This window comes from Dendrobates tinctorius, unplaced genomic scaffold (assembly GCF_039654945.1).
Source record: "Dendrobates tinctorius isolate UK_male_01 unplaced genomic scaffold, ASM3965494v1 ptg000251l, whole genome shotgun sequence".
Classification (NCBI taxonomy): domain Eukaryota; kingdom Metazoa; phylum Chordata; class Amphibia; order Anura; family Dendrobatidae; genus Dendrobates; species Dendrobates tinctorius.
In genome coordinates, this window is record NW_027361918.1 from 10034760 (window position 1) to 10051220 (window position 16461).

Sequence of the window (16461 nt, forward strand, 5' to 3'; positions counted from 1 at the left end):
TCCTCTAATTAAGACTCCTCTAATTAAGACTCCTCTAATTAAGACTCCTCTAATTAAGACTCCTCTAATTAAGACTCCTCTAATTAAGACTCCTCTAATTAAGACTCCTCTAATTAAGACTCCTCTATTGAAGACTCCTCTATGAACCATACCACCCAACCATCCCTGATCCAGATGGACTGTCCTGAATTTGGGGAGCTGTCTCGCTGGAAGCAGGGGCTGTCTCCCGACTTCAGTGTTAGCTGGTATCTGAGAACACTGCTGAGTCGATCGGTGGTGCAGGGAGCCATCACATCCTCCTCCACCATTCAGTGAACAGAGATCCGGCCGGACAAATCAAGGTGTGTGAGTGTGTGTGAACACTGTGGGGACATCATACTGTGTTTGGAAGGGCATCATACCTTGTGGGGGCCATGAAAATGGTACCATACTGTGTGGGAACACTAACAGGTTTCACTAGGAGCAATATTTCTGTGTGGATGCCTATAAAGGATGTTGAGGGTGAGGTTGGGTAACTGACTTGGCATAGCATAAAATCTGCCACGGGGCAGTACGTGTCCCTCTTAGGCTAATTTCACATTAGCGTTTTTTTGCGCAGCGCATCGTGCGCAATAGAAACGCATGCAAAAAACGTATCATGCGTTTTTGCATGCGTTTGCGTTTTTATGCGCATTCGTTCTCTAGCGGTTAAAACCAGTGTCTACACATTTTTACGACAAACGCATGCGCACGAAAACGCAGACGAACGCATGTTCATGTGCACGCCTGCGTTCCCATAGACTGTAATGCGTTATTTTGTCACATTCCGTGCGCAAGCGGTTTTTTTTTTTTACGCCTTTCAGCGGACCCAAAAATGCAACAGGTTGCGTCTGGCGCGCCTAGGCGCACACCTTGCAAAAAACGCATGCACACGAAAACGCATACGAACACGTGCAAACGCAAGACCATGCGCATGCCATGTTAAACATAGGTACGCATGACGCATGCGCATGGACGCGCACGATGCGCTGCGCAAAAAAACGCTAATGTGAAACCAGCCTTATTTTTCATAGTTGGGAGGTATGTATATCCCCATGAGACTGTCGAATTCGGGAGACCCACGGTTACATTGCATCATGATCCGTGCCCGGACTATAAAACTCAGATGGCTGAATTCAGCAAAAGGCCTCGGACATCCAAATATCACAGTTTGATACCATCAGGACTGACTGCAGGTCTCCTGACCTGTCTCAGATTCGCCTACGAGGCTTTTTAATCCGGGCGGGAGTCCAGCAGTCAGTCCGAAAACTCATGGTAGGACAGTGTGGTGTAGTGACCACTGTGTCCGCTAGGGGGCGCTGTGTGGGTGTCCCAGGACGGGCGGATAGCCATGTCCAGAGTGGTAATAGGACCAGGGTCCTAAATGACCGTTATGTATCCCAAGGTGGGTGGCCTTGGGATGAAGGCTTGATTATGTGCTGATCAGCAGAGCTGATCTTTTGTTCCAATGTGTTAGGGAGAAGCCTTCAGGTGATTGGTGAGACGGGTGGGATCAATCACCTACAAACCCACCTAGGGGCGGGTGTCTAGAACGCCATAGTAAAGTATATGTGTGTGAGTGCTTGTAGGACCTGTGATGAGGTCATAGCCGTGAGATCTGGTGGGCATGGCTACGGACCATATAAGGTGGCCAGGGTAGGTCACGTGAGTGAATGCTTGGACCTGGTTGGTCCGTATGGAAGGTCTCGTCTGGGCTGATGTGAGGCCGACTGAGGAAGATGTGTCTGCCTTCCTGAGTGCACGTTGAGACGTGTGTCTGATATTTCCCTGGAGTGAATGCACGTCTGCACTGAGATGCAGCTATATGGATACTCGGACTGGGGGATATACCTGTGAGGCTTGAGAGGCTGATTGCTGGACATTGCACAACCTGTGTGACCACAGGGTTAACAGAGCGGAGCTCTGTCATGGACGCTATGCTGAACTAATGTGAACTTGCTGTTGCTTTGGTTTATGCTGCATAATAAACCGAATGGACTGAGTTATGTTGAGAAACCTGTGCCGGACGTGATTTGTTGGCTGCCTAGCGAGTATCCCCTACCTTAATGACAAGCGCTACATTACAGCAGTGATATTCTGGTGCCTTAATTCAGCCTTAAGCTAAAACTTTTTTTCGGCCCATGTGCTATCACGTCTAAGCCTTTGTGCTGTTTAGAAAATGGCAGAATGTCGCAGTCTGGTCCGATCTGCAAAGCTAAACTAATATAAGGAGGTAGCAGACGGTTCCTGCGCCCGTTAACGATGTGGACAATCAGACAGCTGAACAGAGCAAGTCTATTTCTAAACTTGCAGACATGGCCGACCTAAGTTTTACAACAGCTGTCTGAATCTGCATAGGAAATAGTAGTAGAAACGCTCGCCCACTGACCCAAATTGACCTGGAAAACCCAGAATAACACTCGTATGCCCCCCCCCCCAACACCAGCAGCTCAAAAACTTACATCCTGGCTTCATCCCTCCAGAGTGCAGAGTCTCAGTGGTCTCCAGTTTGACTTTCTACTTTAGATATCTGCAGAGTTCTTTCATGTCACTTTTCTTCCCCTTCTCATCAGAAGACGTTCCTGTTTAGGTGGTCGCCTCCGTGGTCTCCTGGACGTCTCTGTGAGATCCTGCAGTTCCATCCTTGTTATATTTTCTATCACTTTTTCTCCAGTAACTGACTGATAAGAAAAGCTTTGCTTATCTCCTTGTAGCCTTCACCTTTCTTGTATGTAGAAATGATTTTTCTTTCTCCGTTCTTGTGACATTTCTCTTCCATGTGGTGCCATTGCTGACCACATGAAATAGCAAGGAGTTTTCTTTAGGTATCGCCCTTTTATAGCTCCCCATTAGTGATGAGTGAACGTGCTCGGGTGCTAACCGAGGGTCTTCGGCATGCTCGAAAATGTTTGAGTCCCCACACCTGCATGTCTCGCGGCTGTTCGACAGCCACAACACATTCAGCGATTTCCTGTTTGTCAGGCACACCCTGCATGCGTTGCGTCTGTCGAACAGTCGTGAGACATATTTTTCGAGCGCACCGAAGAGACTCTGTTAGCACCCGAGCATGCTCGGATAAGACCACTCGCCCTTCACTGCTCTGTCTGCTTGACAGCCGTAACAAAGACTTACACTGACCTGGGGGTGAATCTTTGCTAATTACACTTCTGTAGTCTAAGCTTGAGCTTTGCTCCCGGTGTACTCATTTTGCAACATGAATTTATTAGGAAAATTTAATTTTTGGGGGGCGCAGAATGACAAATCCCGTTTGCAATCAGTGGCCGACATTTGTGGAGTATTTTGCAGTACGGTGTCCCATATCGCCAAATCTGCTGGGGTGTACTGATTTATGCTGAGCACTGCGGCTCGTCCATTATGAGGCATTGTCCTAATTTCCGGCTTCTTACACTCATGGCCTCTGCGCCTCTTGCCGGATGTGCAGTTATTTTTGCCGCTCCCCCGGTGTATTTGTCCCTTATCGCAGCTCTTTATAGACGGTGGGCGGACGTCCCTGCTGACCGCCATGTTTACCGCTACATCCAGCAGCTGAGCCCCAGTGCGCCCAGGAGAGGAGCACGGCATCCGGGACGCCGTGCTGTGTCTGCCGAGGGCGGCCCGGCCCCTTATAGAACAAGACATCAACACAGGACGCCGCCTCGGGGCCCCGACATATCCGTCCAGGGACGGCGGCTCCACCATTAACCTGTACATAGCCGGTGCGGACTATCACCATAGACTGAGCACATCCCTGACCTGTAATAATGCAAGGGTCACACTTTGCTATATGGTGTTACATAGGACTGCAGGTGACCTCTGCTACATTATCTGTACTCTGAGAGATACCACTGTGTTATCTGTGATGTTACATAGGACTGCAGGTGACCTCTGCTACATTATCTGTACTCAGAGAGATACCACTGTGTTATCTGTAATGTTACATAGGACTGCGGGTGACATCTGCTACATTATCTGTACTCAGATACCACTGTGTTATCTGTGATGTTACATAGGACTGCGGGTGACATCTGCTACATTATCTGTACTCAGAGAGATATCACTGTGTTAGGCCGGTTTCACATTAGCGCTTTTTAAGCGCACGCACGGCCGGGGGTAGCTCCGCCCCCGAGCCGGCTCTCTGCCCGGCGTGCCCGCCCCTTGCTTGTAGCGCCGCCTCCTAGCGCACAGCGGCGCCTGCGATCGGCGCACCCTATCTTTAGCATAGGGTGCGCAGATCGTGCGCAGGCCGTGCGCTAGTTGCGCTTTGACCTGCTCTGCGCACTTTTGACGGTGCGCCATGCGCGCCAAAATCCGAAAAGTTTGATTTTGGCGCGCATGGCGCACCGTCAAAAGTGCGCAGCGCAGGTCAAAGCGCAACTAGCGCACGGCCTGCGCACGATCTGCGCACCCTATGCTAAAGATAGGGTGCGCCGATCGCAGGCGCCGCTGTGCGCTAGGAGGCGGCGCTACAAGCAAGGGGCGGGCACGCCGGGCAGAGAGCCGGCTCGGGGGCGGAGCTACCCCCGGCCGTGCATGCGCTTAAAAAGCGCTAATGTGAAACCGGCCTTATCTGTGATGTTACATAGGACTGCAGGTGACATCTGCTACATTATCTGCACATAGAGGGTTATCACTGTTATCTGTGATGTTACATAGGTTTGCAGGTGACCTCTGCTACATTATCTGTACTCAGAGAGATATCACTGTGTTATCTGTGATGTTACATAGGACTGCAGGTGACCTCTGCTACATTATATGCACATAAAGGGTTATCACTGTTATCTGTGATGTTACATAGGACTGCAGGTGACCTCTTCTACATTATCTGTACTCAGAGAGTTATCACTGTGTTATCTGTGGTGTTACATAGGACTGCAGGTCACATATTCTCCCTTTAGTGCCCATATCCCAATATATAACATTTCTTTATCATGCACTACAGTAATTCAGCATCACTTGCAGCTTTGGGTGTGACTGGAGTTGGAGTCCCGGTACCTCGGCGGCTCTTGATTCGTTCTTCTATCTCCTCCTCTGTAGGACGGTTGTCAGCTCCAACTATCAAACAAGAGAAGGTTGATTACATCAAAGTGTCAGTAGGCGATCGAGGGTCGGATGGTTGTACAGCGCCCTCCACAGGTGAGAGCAGGGGACGTCCGGCGTGCAGGCCCAGTGCCTGGATCCATCTTGTCAGATTACAGGTCTGTAAGATAAAACTCTAACCCTGTAGCAAGGGGACCCCCGTGTCACAGTCTCCCCATCCTCGTCCCGGGAGCTGACGCTCTCATCTTGCATCATCCCTGACGACAGGAGCTAGCGATCTATCCCCCACTATCTCAATGTATCACTCCCATCATCCCTGCTCTTATGTGTTGTAGACTAGGAGGCTGTGAGAACTAATGGGGCACACGCAGAATTGTGAGTGCAGAGCTGAGGGTGAGGAGAGCTGCAGTCGGGGGGCGCTGCAGTCAAGGGGGTTCAGTGTGGGACTCCCTTTTTCCTCTTGTTACAGGTCGTCCGTCATTGCAGCTGGTGAATAGTGAAGAGCTGGATTATATGAAGGTGTCGGCGGGCGGCCCCAGGTCAGACCATACTGGGGCCACATCTAGAGGTGAGACTGGCCCTGGACCTGCCCTAGTCTTCTATCCATGTGCCTAGGGGGCATCCTGGGCCGTGGAGGTGGGCAGCCGCTGAATGCTCTGCCAGGGTTCGTTGCATTGGTTTCCAGTATGTGGCCTACACTTCTCATACTCCCCGTATTCATGCACATACACCTCTACATATAAACACTGACATCCATACATCCTGTGCGTGAATACACACCTAAATACATCCATATACCAACACACCCGGTGGGGGGAGTGACTGCAGCCCACGGTCCAGATGAGCAGCTACCATGCAGCACGGACAGGTGACATCGGTGCAGCGGAACAGCAGATATGGAACGACCGAGGCTGTTATGGCAGAACTGGAACCCCAGGAGCTGATGGAGCCGGGCAAGTCCTAGGAACAGACGGGTAATCCACATGGAAGCAGAGTAGGTTTATGTCTGTGATTAGGCCATTGCTTCAGCAAAAGGAACCGAAATGGGGGTGAGAGCAGGACAACTCCCAGCAAACAAATGTGGGTAGGAAAATTACTTAAAATAACAGAAAAGAAAAAATTACAATACGAGGCGTAGGAGGAAGAAGTAGCCAACACTGGTCTTGTTGTTTTTTTGGTTGCGGGGGGGGGGGAACGCTGAAAGCAGGCAGTGTAACCATCTGCTGAGCACTCGCTCTCTGACTACAGGCCGTGTAATATTCTGCAAATTTTTGGGGTTGAAAATAGTGATGAGTGTGCGTGCTGGATGGGGAATTATCTGAGACAACTCAATACATGTCCAAATCCCCAGTATATGGCACTTCAAAAGCTACAGAACAACATATGCGAAGAGATCCATAAATAAAACTTAAATGTTTATTGAAATATTACATAGAATTAAAAACTTATTAAAAGGCATAGATCCACAGTACACAAAATACCCAGTAGGGGGGAACTCCAACTCGTACCCAACCAATAAAGTGAAGAGCAGAAGTGAGCTTCACAGAGAAGGCGTCTGATAAGGTAGGAGTCTTAGCACAGTGCAGCAGGCAGATTAATCCGATTCCAGTGGCATCATAAATGCTAGAAAGTAACTGTGCAAACTATACTATAATAAGATGTCACATACAGCACAGAAAGACGACCCAGGGGTAGAGTACAAAGACTAGATAAAGTGATTAAGTGCTAATAGCATCTCTAAATAAACTGTGCCCTGTATATTTGCACAACCCGCTGATATCATAGGTATAATGCAAAAGCGCAATAGAAACAATGAAAGATTAGAATACCTGGACGCACAGTATAATGAAAGTAATGGTGGGTAGATTGGACGTTCCCCCTCACCCCGATGCGCGTTTTGCCCTGAGCTTCTTCCGGGTGCGTGTAAGGGTGAGGAGGGGCAGTCCCTTTAAACTAGACAGGGAGCAATAGATATCCAGAAGAGAGACATACCCCCCCCCGTGGAGAACCAATAAGCCTTCCAGATGCAGCGGCGCATGACACTTTCCTCTCCCTCCATGGTGAAAGAGCACTTCCGTGATCGCGCTCGCTGGAACGCATGCGAGCCCAGAAGTGAGCGCTCCCGAAAGTGCGTGGAGTAGTGTCTAATTTATGTTTATTCTCACTCCAGATGATTATCTACCCCAGGGTTGTTTATTCGATATGACCATTTCTCGGTCATGTTGTTGGTCCGTTATCTTCAACAATAAACAGAATCTCACTTCTGCTTTTTACTTTATTGGGTACATGTCGGAGTTCCCCCCTACTGGGTATTTTGTGTATTGTGGATCTATGTCGTTTAATAAGTTCTATGTAATATTCAATAAACATTTGTTTTATTTATGGCTCTCTTTAAGCCTAATTGTTTACTACAGTTTGGCTATATGTTGTTCTAAGGTATTATCCGAGCAAGCTCGAGTGCCAATCAAGTATTTTTAGTGTGCTCTAGTAATATGTTCGAGTCCCCGTGGCTGCGTGTCTCGCGACTGTTCGCCAACTGCAACACATGCAGGGATTGCCTAACAGGCCACTACTTTTCCAGTGGACCATCCCTGCTCTGCACGAACATGTTGCTTACAAAATCAGGTGTGCGCTGCCCAACGCCATCAATGTAAAGGTCCACATAACCATCGATACATTGACCAGTTAGCACGGGCAGGGATGTTATATCTTCCGAACTGCCCACTGGGTAAATGTGTTGAGGTAGGGCTAAATTAACCCTTCACAGTTGATCCAGTTATTTCCAAATTAATTTACAGAGCGTTGCTAGCAACTGAGAATAACCACACAGAGACGGAGGGTCTCTGTACGGGAGGATCGAGGCAGATCACTGAGCCCCTTTACTGAATCTCACATTACATAGCATTCTGCTTAATTATGCAAAGTATACAGCTACCAATAGAATCGTAATACATTTAAGCCAATAGTATTGCAAGACAATCAGAATATGTCCCTAGCTGCGTGACGTAGAATATAGAACAATAGCACATTCTTTTAGGGTCTCATCTCATATCTCATATCTTGTACAAGCTGGAACAGTCTGGTTTCATAACAGCTGTGAATTTTCATCTAGTTAAGTTACAAAATTTAACTCGTAAACAGCAAAATGGCGTCGCAAGCACAAAAATGGATCCCGGAGAACAAGATATCCCGTACATCTGAATACTGTACTTCACAATCCCCCCTAGATAAATTTTGATAACACATATGCAGCATCAGAGGTGCTATCCCAAGCTAACAGCTTGAGGGGTACTGGTCTTCACATGACTGATGCCGTGTTATCAGTCATGGCTGTCGCGGCGCACCCGTCCCCCCTGTATACTGCAATTCACGAATAACAATTTTTGATGACGGTGGTGGGGATCTTTTGTAGGTAGCCATCTGCTTGGCTTCAACATCTTCATCAAGTAGCCTTTTGAGATCAGTGCAGAGAAGAGCAGGGGCAACGACACCTTTGGTATCATCATTAGCTGGCTTAGTGCAGACTTTCCTAATACATACAGAAATACACCAAAGAACAAGTTTTAGTATCACATATACAACAAGGATACAGGCAGCAATGTGTAACAAGCTTTGTAAGATCCCAGCTATCCAGCCCCCAATTCCCTTAAACCAATTGGCTGGATTGAGAAAGGAGAAGGTGTCTGACCACCAACTGTCCTTATTACGATCATTGTCTTTATCGTATTGATCTCTGAGTCTTTGAATATCTTCTAACTTTAACTTCATAGTACTGTTAGGATCTATATGATGACAGCAAGCGGGTCCAATGACCTGACACATACCACCTTGTGCTGCTGTTAAGTAGTCCAGCACTATAGGATGTTGATTAGTGACTATAATAAGTTGGTTTTGGACAGCAACAGTAGTGTTAAGTATATCCAATATATCCCAAATTTGATCATCTAGATAGTCTGTGGCTCTAACCAATTTATCCCACATTTGTGTAATCATTGGGTAAATGAAAATAGAACTGACAATTTTATTGGCCACACTCATCTGCACTATATGTGGTCTCCCTGAAGGGCGGGGTGAATTGTCCGCAGCTCTTTTGTATAATGTATGTTTGGGTATAGCCTGTGTATCCAACTGTTTGTTCGGAATAACAAAGGTGGCCGGGGTCAAGCGACCCAGAGTACAAGTACCTCTTACCCCTACTGGCAACCATTTATAAGCATTGTCTCCACATACCCAGAACATGTCATCAGGTAAATCCCATAGGGCTGAATGTTGCAGTACCAATCTATGAGCTAAGTCTATGACTGCAGATGCATTCTGAAGCATGCACCAAGCTGGGGATTGTCCTAAAGGACTACAATCACCTACATCGGGATTTCCACAAGTGGGGGTTCCTGGTACACATCCAGAGGACTCATTACAAGATATATTGCCAGGAATACTGGCACAGGTTTCGTTAGAACCCTGGGGAAACAAATTAGAAAATTCCCATGACATATTATGTAACCTTCTTTCTAGCAACATTGGTTTGAAGGCATCAGTAGAGTGTGAAGTTACATTGAAACTGACTTGTAGACCATACATTGGAACTTGCCCCAGATTGGTTAGACTAGTCTTATTTTTAGGGACCCATGCCCCTCCTTTGTAGGCCAAATATTGAAGTTGTGTATTACTTCCTGAAAGGTTACCTTGCCACCAGGGGTATCCCACCCATCCCACAATAGGTATACCAACAGTTAAATTCCATAACTTAGCATTATCTGTGGCCTTATTAGCGAGTGTGTCAGAACAGTCAGTCCAAGCAAATAACTCCTCGGGTGGACCAGGAATAGCCAAAAAGGGGATGCTTGTGGCTGACACTGGTGAATACGTGCAGATCCAACAGTCTGCCAGAGACTGGGAATTGTCCAACAAATCTCTCAGTAATTTTTCATGATGTTGTATAAACTTATTATTCAAGGACGTTGTGGAATTTAGGCTGTCCCATGCAGTTACCAATAATAATATGGAAAATGCGAAAGACCAAAACATTATGCTCCTTTATTTGCTATTGGCTTGTTGGGTGATGAGGAGGACTTCAAAGGGACCGTCATACAAGGGTTCTAGTCCTTGCTTCCTGACATGTCTCTTCACAATTACCAAATCACCAGGCTTCAGGTTATAACAGGTGTCGGTTTCTGCTGAATCTGGAAAAGAAGAGGAAACTAGAACATGGGTGTTAGTAAAAAATCTTGCTAAGCTGAATAACACATTGAACAGCGCGGTCAGTTTCTTCTGATAACTGCTGGGGCTGGAAATTTGCAACTGGGGGCCTAGTACCAAACAATATCTTATATGGGGACAGGCCATATTTTGCAATAGGGTAGTACGGATGTGGTATAGTACAATGGGTAGGAGCTCTGACCATGGAGCCGTAGTCTCCTGCATCATTTTGGTCAATTGTCCCTTCAGTGTGCCATTCAGCCTCTCAACTTTCCCACTGGATTGTGGGTGGTACGGAGTATGGAGGGCTACAGTGGATCCAAGCATTGTCAAAACTTCTTGGTACACATGAGAAGAAAAGGCCGGACCTTGGTCACTTTCAACAACTTCTGGAACCCCATATCTGCATATAACTTCCATCACCAGTTTCTTCGCTGTGGTCTTTGCAGTCATGTTGGTAACAGGGAATGCTTCCGGCCAACTGGAGAACCGGGGCCCAGTAGAATTTTTGCACCAGTGCGAGGGCCTGATTCTTTCCTCGATGTATAGGCCCATGTGCCCTTGTGGCAATAGCAGGGTACATCCGCTTAGGGAGACACAAGTTGGTCCTTTTTCCAGAGACCATTATCCATACGTGCCCCATCAGTCTTCCATTGCTCCACCTCTTTCTTTGGAGACATTCTCTGCATCGTCATTAAGCGATCTCGTGGGGTCCGACAGAAAACTTCAGTCTGTTGTAGATCATCAGGTTCTTGTAGGGTCAGTGCTTCTTGTAACTGTTTATACTGAGAGCATGTGGTCACCATAGTTGGTATGGTTGGTTCAACGGGTAAAAGAGCGGCGGCTTTTGCTTGCATTTCCGCAAATGTGTTGCCAACAGTCTGTGGACTGTTCCTAGGACCGTGTGCCTTAACTTTGATAATGGCCACCTGAGTAGGTAATTTGATCGAGTCCATGAGGGTTTTAACAGCTTCAGCATTTTTCACTGGGGTTCCGGCAGTAGTAATAAACCCTCGATTGGCCCATAGAGCCCCAAAATCGTGAGCAATACCAAATGCATACCGTGAGTCCGTGTATATATTAGCCCGTCTGTTCTTGGCCAAAGTACATGCAGTAGACAGAGCCTGGAGTTCTGCTTCTTGTGCTGACAGTGATGGTGGGAGCGCAGCTGCGTGCACTACAGTGTCCTCTGTGGTAACAGCGTATCCCGTGTGGAGTCTACCAAACTCGTCAGCATATCTTGAACCGTCCGTGTATAACACCAGATCAGGATTTGGGAGTGGATTCTCACTGACATTTGGTGGAGTAGCTGTTTCTTCAGTCAGAAGTTGGGAACAATCATGTTGGAGGTAATCCTCATCACTGCCATCTTCCCTTATAGTTCATTATACCGTCTTTCAAGGCGTTGTAAAGGGGTTGCATTATGCGGGATGCATCCGGTATCCACTGACAAAAATAAGTGCATAGTCCAGGAAAACGCTGGAGTTCAGTTTCATCTTTTGGGAAAGGAAGGGAGCTGACAGCTATTTTTCTTTCTTCTGTGAGGTGTCTAACACCCTGAAGGAGACAGTGACCCAAGAATATCACTTGACCAAGGCAGAACTGAAGTCTCGAGGCCGAAACCCGACAATTCAGTGCTGCCAGATACTTAAGGAGGCTAACAATGGCAGAAATGGCAAAAGACACCTGCTCATATTTTTTTGCAAACTGGTTGGGACTGTTTTGGGCCCCTTGTGACATAACTGTCCATATTAACTGTCGTCCCTGATAAGTGAATGCAAATAGAAACTGGCAGTCTGGGTGTAACGGAATGCTAAAGAAGGCATTGGCAAGATCAATAACTGTAAACCAAGCAGCATCCTGGGGTATTTGGGACAAAAGAGTATGAGGATTAGGCACCAGGTTTGAGAAACACTTTTACTGGTTCTACAGGCATTTTCCCTATATCATTTGGCCCTTTTGACCAGAGTTTAGATAGTATCTCTGAGAGGTATGGGGTGAGTCATTGATCCTCAGGCAATATTGGGGGTGGATCTGAGCCTATCAGGGTCATCATAACTGTAGGAAGGGCATGCAAAATACAGATTTCCTCACTGTCTTCATAACGTAAGAGCCATCTGACCATCATCTTGGAATTGTATTCCGGAGCGGAACTGTGATAATAAATCTGCCCCTAGTAAATTTACTGGACATGTGGGGGAGATTACAAACTGAACAGTAACCTTGGGAAAAGGTCCTACAGAAATAGGGTTTATAAAAGTATATTAATTGGGTCTACCATCTACTCCGATTAAAACAGCGGGAGTATAACAATTTCTCTGAAAGCGTCCGAGTCAGTGCCAGCATTGGCAGCATTGGCAGGGAGGGACTGAGGAGCAGTGCTACCAGTAGCTGAAGTCTGGGGGGGGGCGAGAGTTTGCTGTGTGGGCTGAAGGGCACACTGTGTGCTCGCAGCTGCGGTGGGGGCTAGAGGCTGCTGTTTGCTCTTGTTTTTTTCTTTTCTGTACGCTGAACAGACGAGATGGGTTAAATTCTTCTGAAAACTTTTTTTTTAGCGGGGACTGAGGCTGGCAGCGGTGGCTAATAGATACTGTGAGCGTCTAACAAAGAAAAGGTGGGGGCTGCCTCTCGGTCTTCTTGTACAATTGTCATTTAGCAGGGAGACCTCTTTCAAATCATCACTTTTAACTATTCGTCTGCCTAACACATTAGTATCATTAATCTCAGTTCCTTCTTTTAATCACTTCTTCACACCACAGTCACTTGCTTGAACCACAATACATCCCGTCTTTGCCATAATAATAGACAATTTTTCCTTCTTCAACATAGCAGTAACAGAAACAATCAGAATTCACTTCCTCTGTTCTTCCTAACACCTTCGTCACACAATTCATGTGCCAAGCCACAAAATTCTTCTTTTCCTTCCACGGATTCTCTCATTTAGAGCTAAATATCCTTTAGTTGTGCACAATACTGGAGCGGCCGTCTGTTTGTTCCACCAGGTCAATAATCCCCCCTCTGGGATTGCCCAAAATTTGCGGTACTCAGTGAAAGGAGGAGGGCGTCTCAGACTATCCCTCCGGACACCTCTGGTTATATCTAAATATCTATATATACCTGAGTTACGTATCCTACCCATCTTCGATCACATGACCACGCCCAATACTAATAATGATCAGGAATTCAGGATATTTTGACTATAAAGAGAGCCACAATCACTGGTCAATCCGGGGTGTCCGTCCCTTATGAGGTACGGTTCGAGCACTGGGCCCCCAACGGGACTGCACCTCTATATGATTCCACCCATGAATCACCCCACCACGGGGACAAACCTCAGATCCTCTTTGCAGCAACAAGCACAGAAAACCACACCCACGGTCAGTCTGAACAGTATAACTGCCAACTTACCGTGGTTGTCGTGGGGGGTGATCAGTCCCAATTTTCCAGCACCTGTGTCCGCTCCGAGGGTCCTTTGTCTTGTTGTCCTCCAGGGCAGAGGCGTCCCTGTTCGGGGGCCGCACGTTGGGCGCCAAGCTGTTGAGGTAGGGCTAAATTAACCCTTCACGGTTGAGCCAGTGATTTCCAAATTAGTTCACAGGGCGTTGCTAGCAACTGGGAATGACCACACGGAGATGGGGGGTCTCTGTACGGGAGGATCGAGGCAGATCACTGAGCCCCTTTACTGAATCTCACATTACATAGCATTCTGCTTAATTATGCAACGTATACAGCTACCAATAGAATCGTAATACATTTAAGCCAATAGTATTGCAAGAAAATCAGAATATGTCCCTAGCTGCATGACGTAGAATATAGAACAATAGCACATTCTTTTAGGGTCTCATCTCATATCTTGTACAAGCTGGAACAGTCTGGTTTCATAACAGCCGTGAACTTTCATCTAGTTAAGTTACAAAATTTAACTCGTAAACAGCAAAATGGCGTCGCAAGCACAAAACTGGATCCCGGAGAACAAGATGTCCTGTACATCTGAATACTGTACTTCACAAATGTAGCGTTGGCTGGGCTTGAGGCAGAAAGCGTTTTGGTGCATGTCCTACCACCGCAGAGGATTGCTGGATGTTTTTGGGATGTTTCTCTGTCCATGTTCATTCCTCCTCCTCCTCCTACTACTCCTCCACTTCCTCCAACACCTTCTCATCCGGTCAGCGTAACACCTGAACCACCATCTTCAGCACAGCCAGAGGTCCTGAAACTCATCTGTTTGTGGTAAAAATCCCACCACATGCAGGAGCTGTGGCTGGTGATCAAAGAGCAGACAGATGAGCGGTTGGTGTCTCTAAACTTCAAGCTTGACCTGGTGGTGTGCGATAACGGGCAAAATCTCATAGCAGCTCTAGGCCTAGCCAGTTTGACGCATATCCCTTGCCTGGGGCGTGTGCTGAATTTTGTGTCGCCTGTCTGCACTGCAGCTTCACTTCTGCCTTCCCAATCACCATCTCGTGATGTACCCACAAGGTAGAACTTCACCTTGGGCGAGCAGCAGCAGGTGATACTGGAGGGTCAGCTGCAGCAAACACAGGCGAGTCGCTCTGCGGATCCACACCACTTCACGACCAACGAGTGGACCTCCATAAGGGACATGTGTGCCATGTTGTGCTGCTTTGAGTACTCCACTATCATGCGCAGCGCTGATGACGCCATCATCGTTAGCGTCCCACTTCTATGCTTCCTAGAAAAATAAAGCTGCACGCTATGATGGATGAGGTGGTGGCTAAGGAGGAGGAGGAATGGGGATCATTCACACCATCATCAGGCCAGGCGTGCACAAGTTTTGGAGGTTGGGTTCCTTTGCCAAAGAAGACCAGATACACAAAGGTCCAGCCAGGGGACAGTTTTGGAGGATGAGGAACAACAGTGTTCACAGCATGGTGGCACTCAAAGCTGCTCAGGGGCATCAATGGCGCGTGGGTGGGGGGGTGATAAAACGGACTCAGATGATACATCTCCCACTGAGAACAGCTTGTCATTGCCTCTGAACACCTTGGTGCACATGAGGCAATCCTGTTGCTGTGCCTGCGCAATATCCACCGAGATGCCTGGATTGTTTCACGTGCTGATTACTTGTGGCTACCCTGCTGGTTCTCCACTAGCCATCCTTCCGTAACTAGAGCGTTATAACAAAATGCGCCTTGCTGACTGCATCCTCACCTGACAGCGGAGGTCTCAGTGGAAGTAATGCAGAGAACGAAGTCGCCAATGCTGCTGGGCAACTGGCACCACCACGGAAGGGAAGTTTTGCATGGCAGAAATGTGGAAAACCTTACTCGGCACGTTGCAACATCCAGCACCACCATCTGATACGGTCCATAAAAGCAGGAGGCAGTGTTTTGGTTATGCTTCTGTAGAAACTCAGTAGGGATAAATAGGTTACCAGTGTTCCCCAACGCCGGTCCTCGAGCCACCAACAGGTCAAGTCTTCAGGATTTCCTTAGTATTGCCCAGGTGATAATTGCATCACCTACACAGGCAGGAATTCCATCACCTGTGAAATACTGAAAACATAACCTGTTCATGGCTCTTGATGACTGGAGTTGGGGAACACTGGGTTAGACATTAGAAAAATGCAGGTGAGCCTGCTGGTTCCTGTACAGACTAGAAATCCCAACACCTCAGTCCCTAGCAGTTCTAGTGGGTACAGAGATATCCCTAAACCAAAGAACTATTAGATGGCAACTCGGGCCTAAATTCATTAAACAACTGCTGAGTTGCTTCACGTTCTTCCTAAAGAACAGAAGAGCAAAGTGTGAATTAACTTCAGGAGGAGAAGTGTGCTGGACAAAGAAAAGATGTTACAGTGAGTAAAGTAAATAACAAAATACCAAGCAAAGAATAAATCAATTATTCTAAAGTTAATGAGAAGAGAGATGGGAAGTATAGCAAAAAAAAAAAAACAAGCTGCAAATCCTTAGCTTAAAGCTCACAGACTGGCTCCAAACATCAATACAACGTCAGAACATCTAAATGAATCTATCACCAGCAGGAAACGGGGGATAGAATATAGTGCTGCACCCAAAAGGTGATAGATGGGCAAAAGAAAACACCAGTGTTAAGGTAGACAGACTGCAACCAGAAAACAGAACCCAGACACCCAGAGAAAAGTTGTCTCGTGTGGTGTGAGAAGAGAAGCCGACCACAAGCTCAAGACGGTCACATCCATGGGCAAGACGGTTTCAACAACATGGT

General features: G+C 47.2%; 1 protein-coding gene across 4 annotated transcripts in view; it reads left to right on the top strand.

Annotated features, from left to right (window-relative positions):
* Window positions 1-16461, top strand: part of LOC141065386 (uncharacterized) — a 109452-nt gene that overhangs the window by 42767 nt on the left and 50224 nt on the right. For all 4 annotated transcript variants that reach the window (XM_073557853.1, XM_073557852.1, XM_073557851.1 and 1 more), the window contains 2 exons: window positions 5053-5151; window positions 5525-5623. In XM_073557853.1, the coding sequence (XP_073413954.1) occupies window positions 5053-5151; window positions 5525-5623 (198 nt within the window). The remainder of the gene's footprint in view (window positions 1-5052; window positions 5152-5524; window positions 5624-16461) is intronic.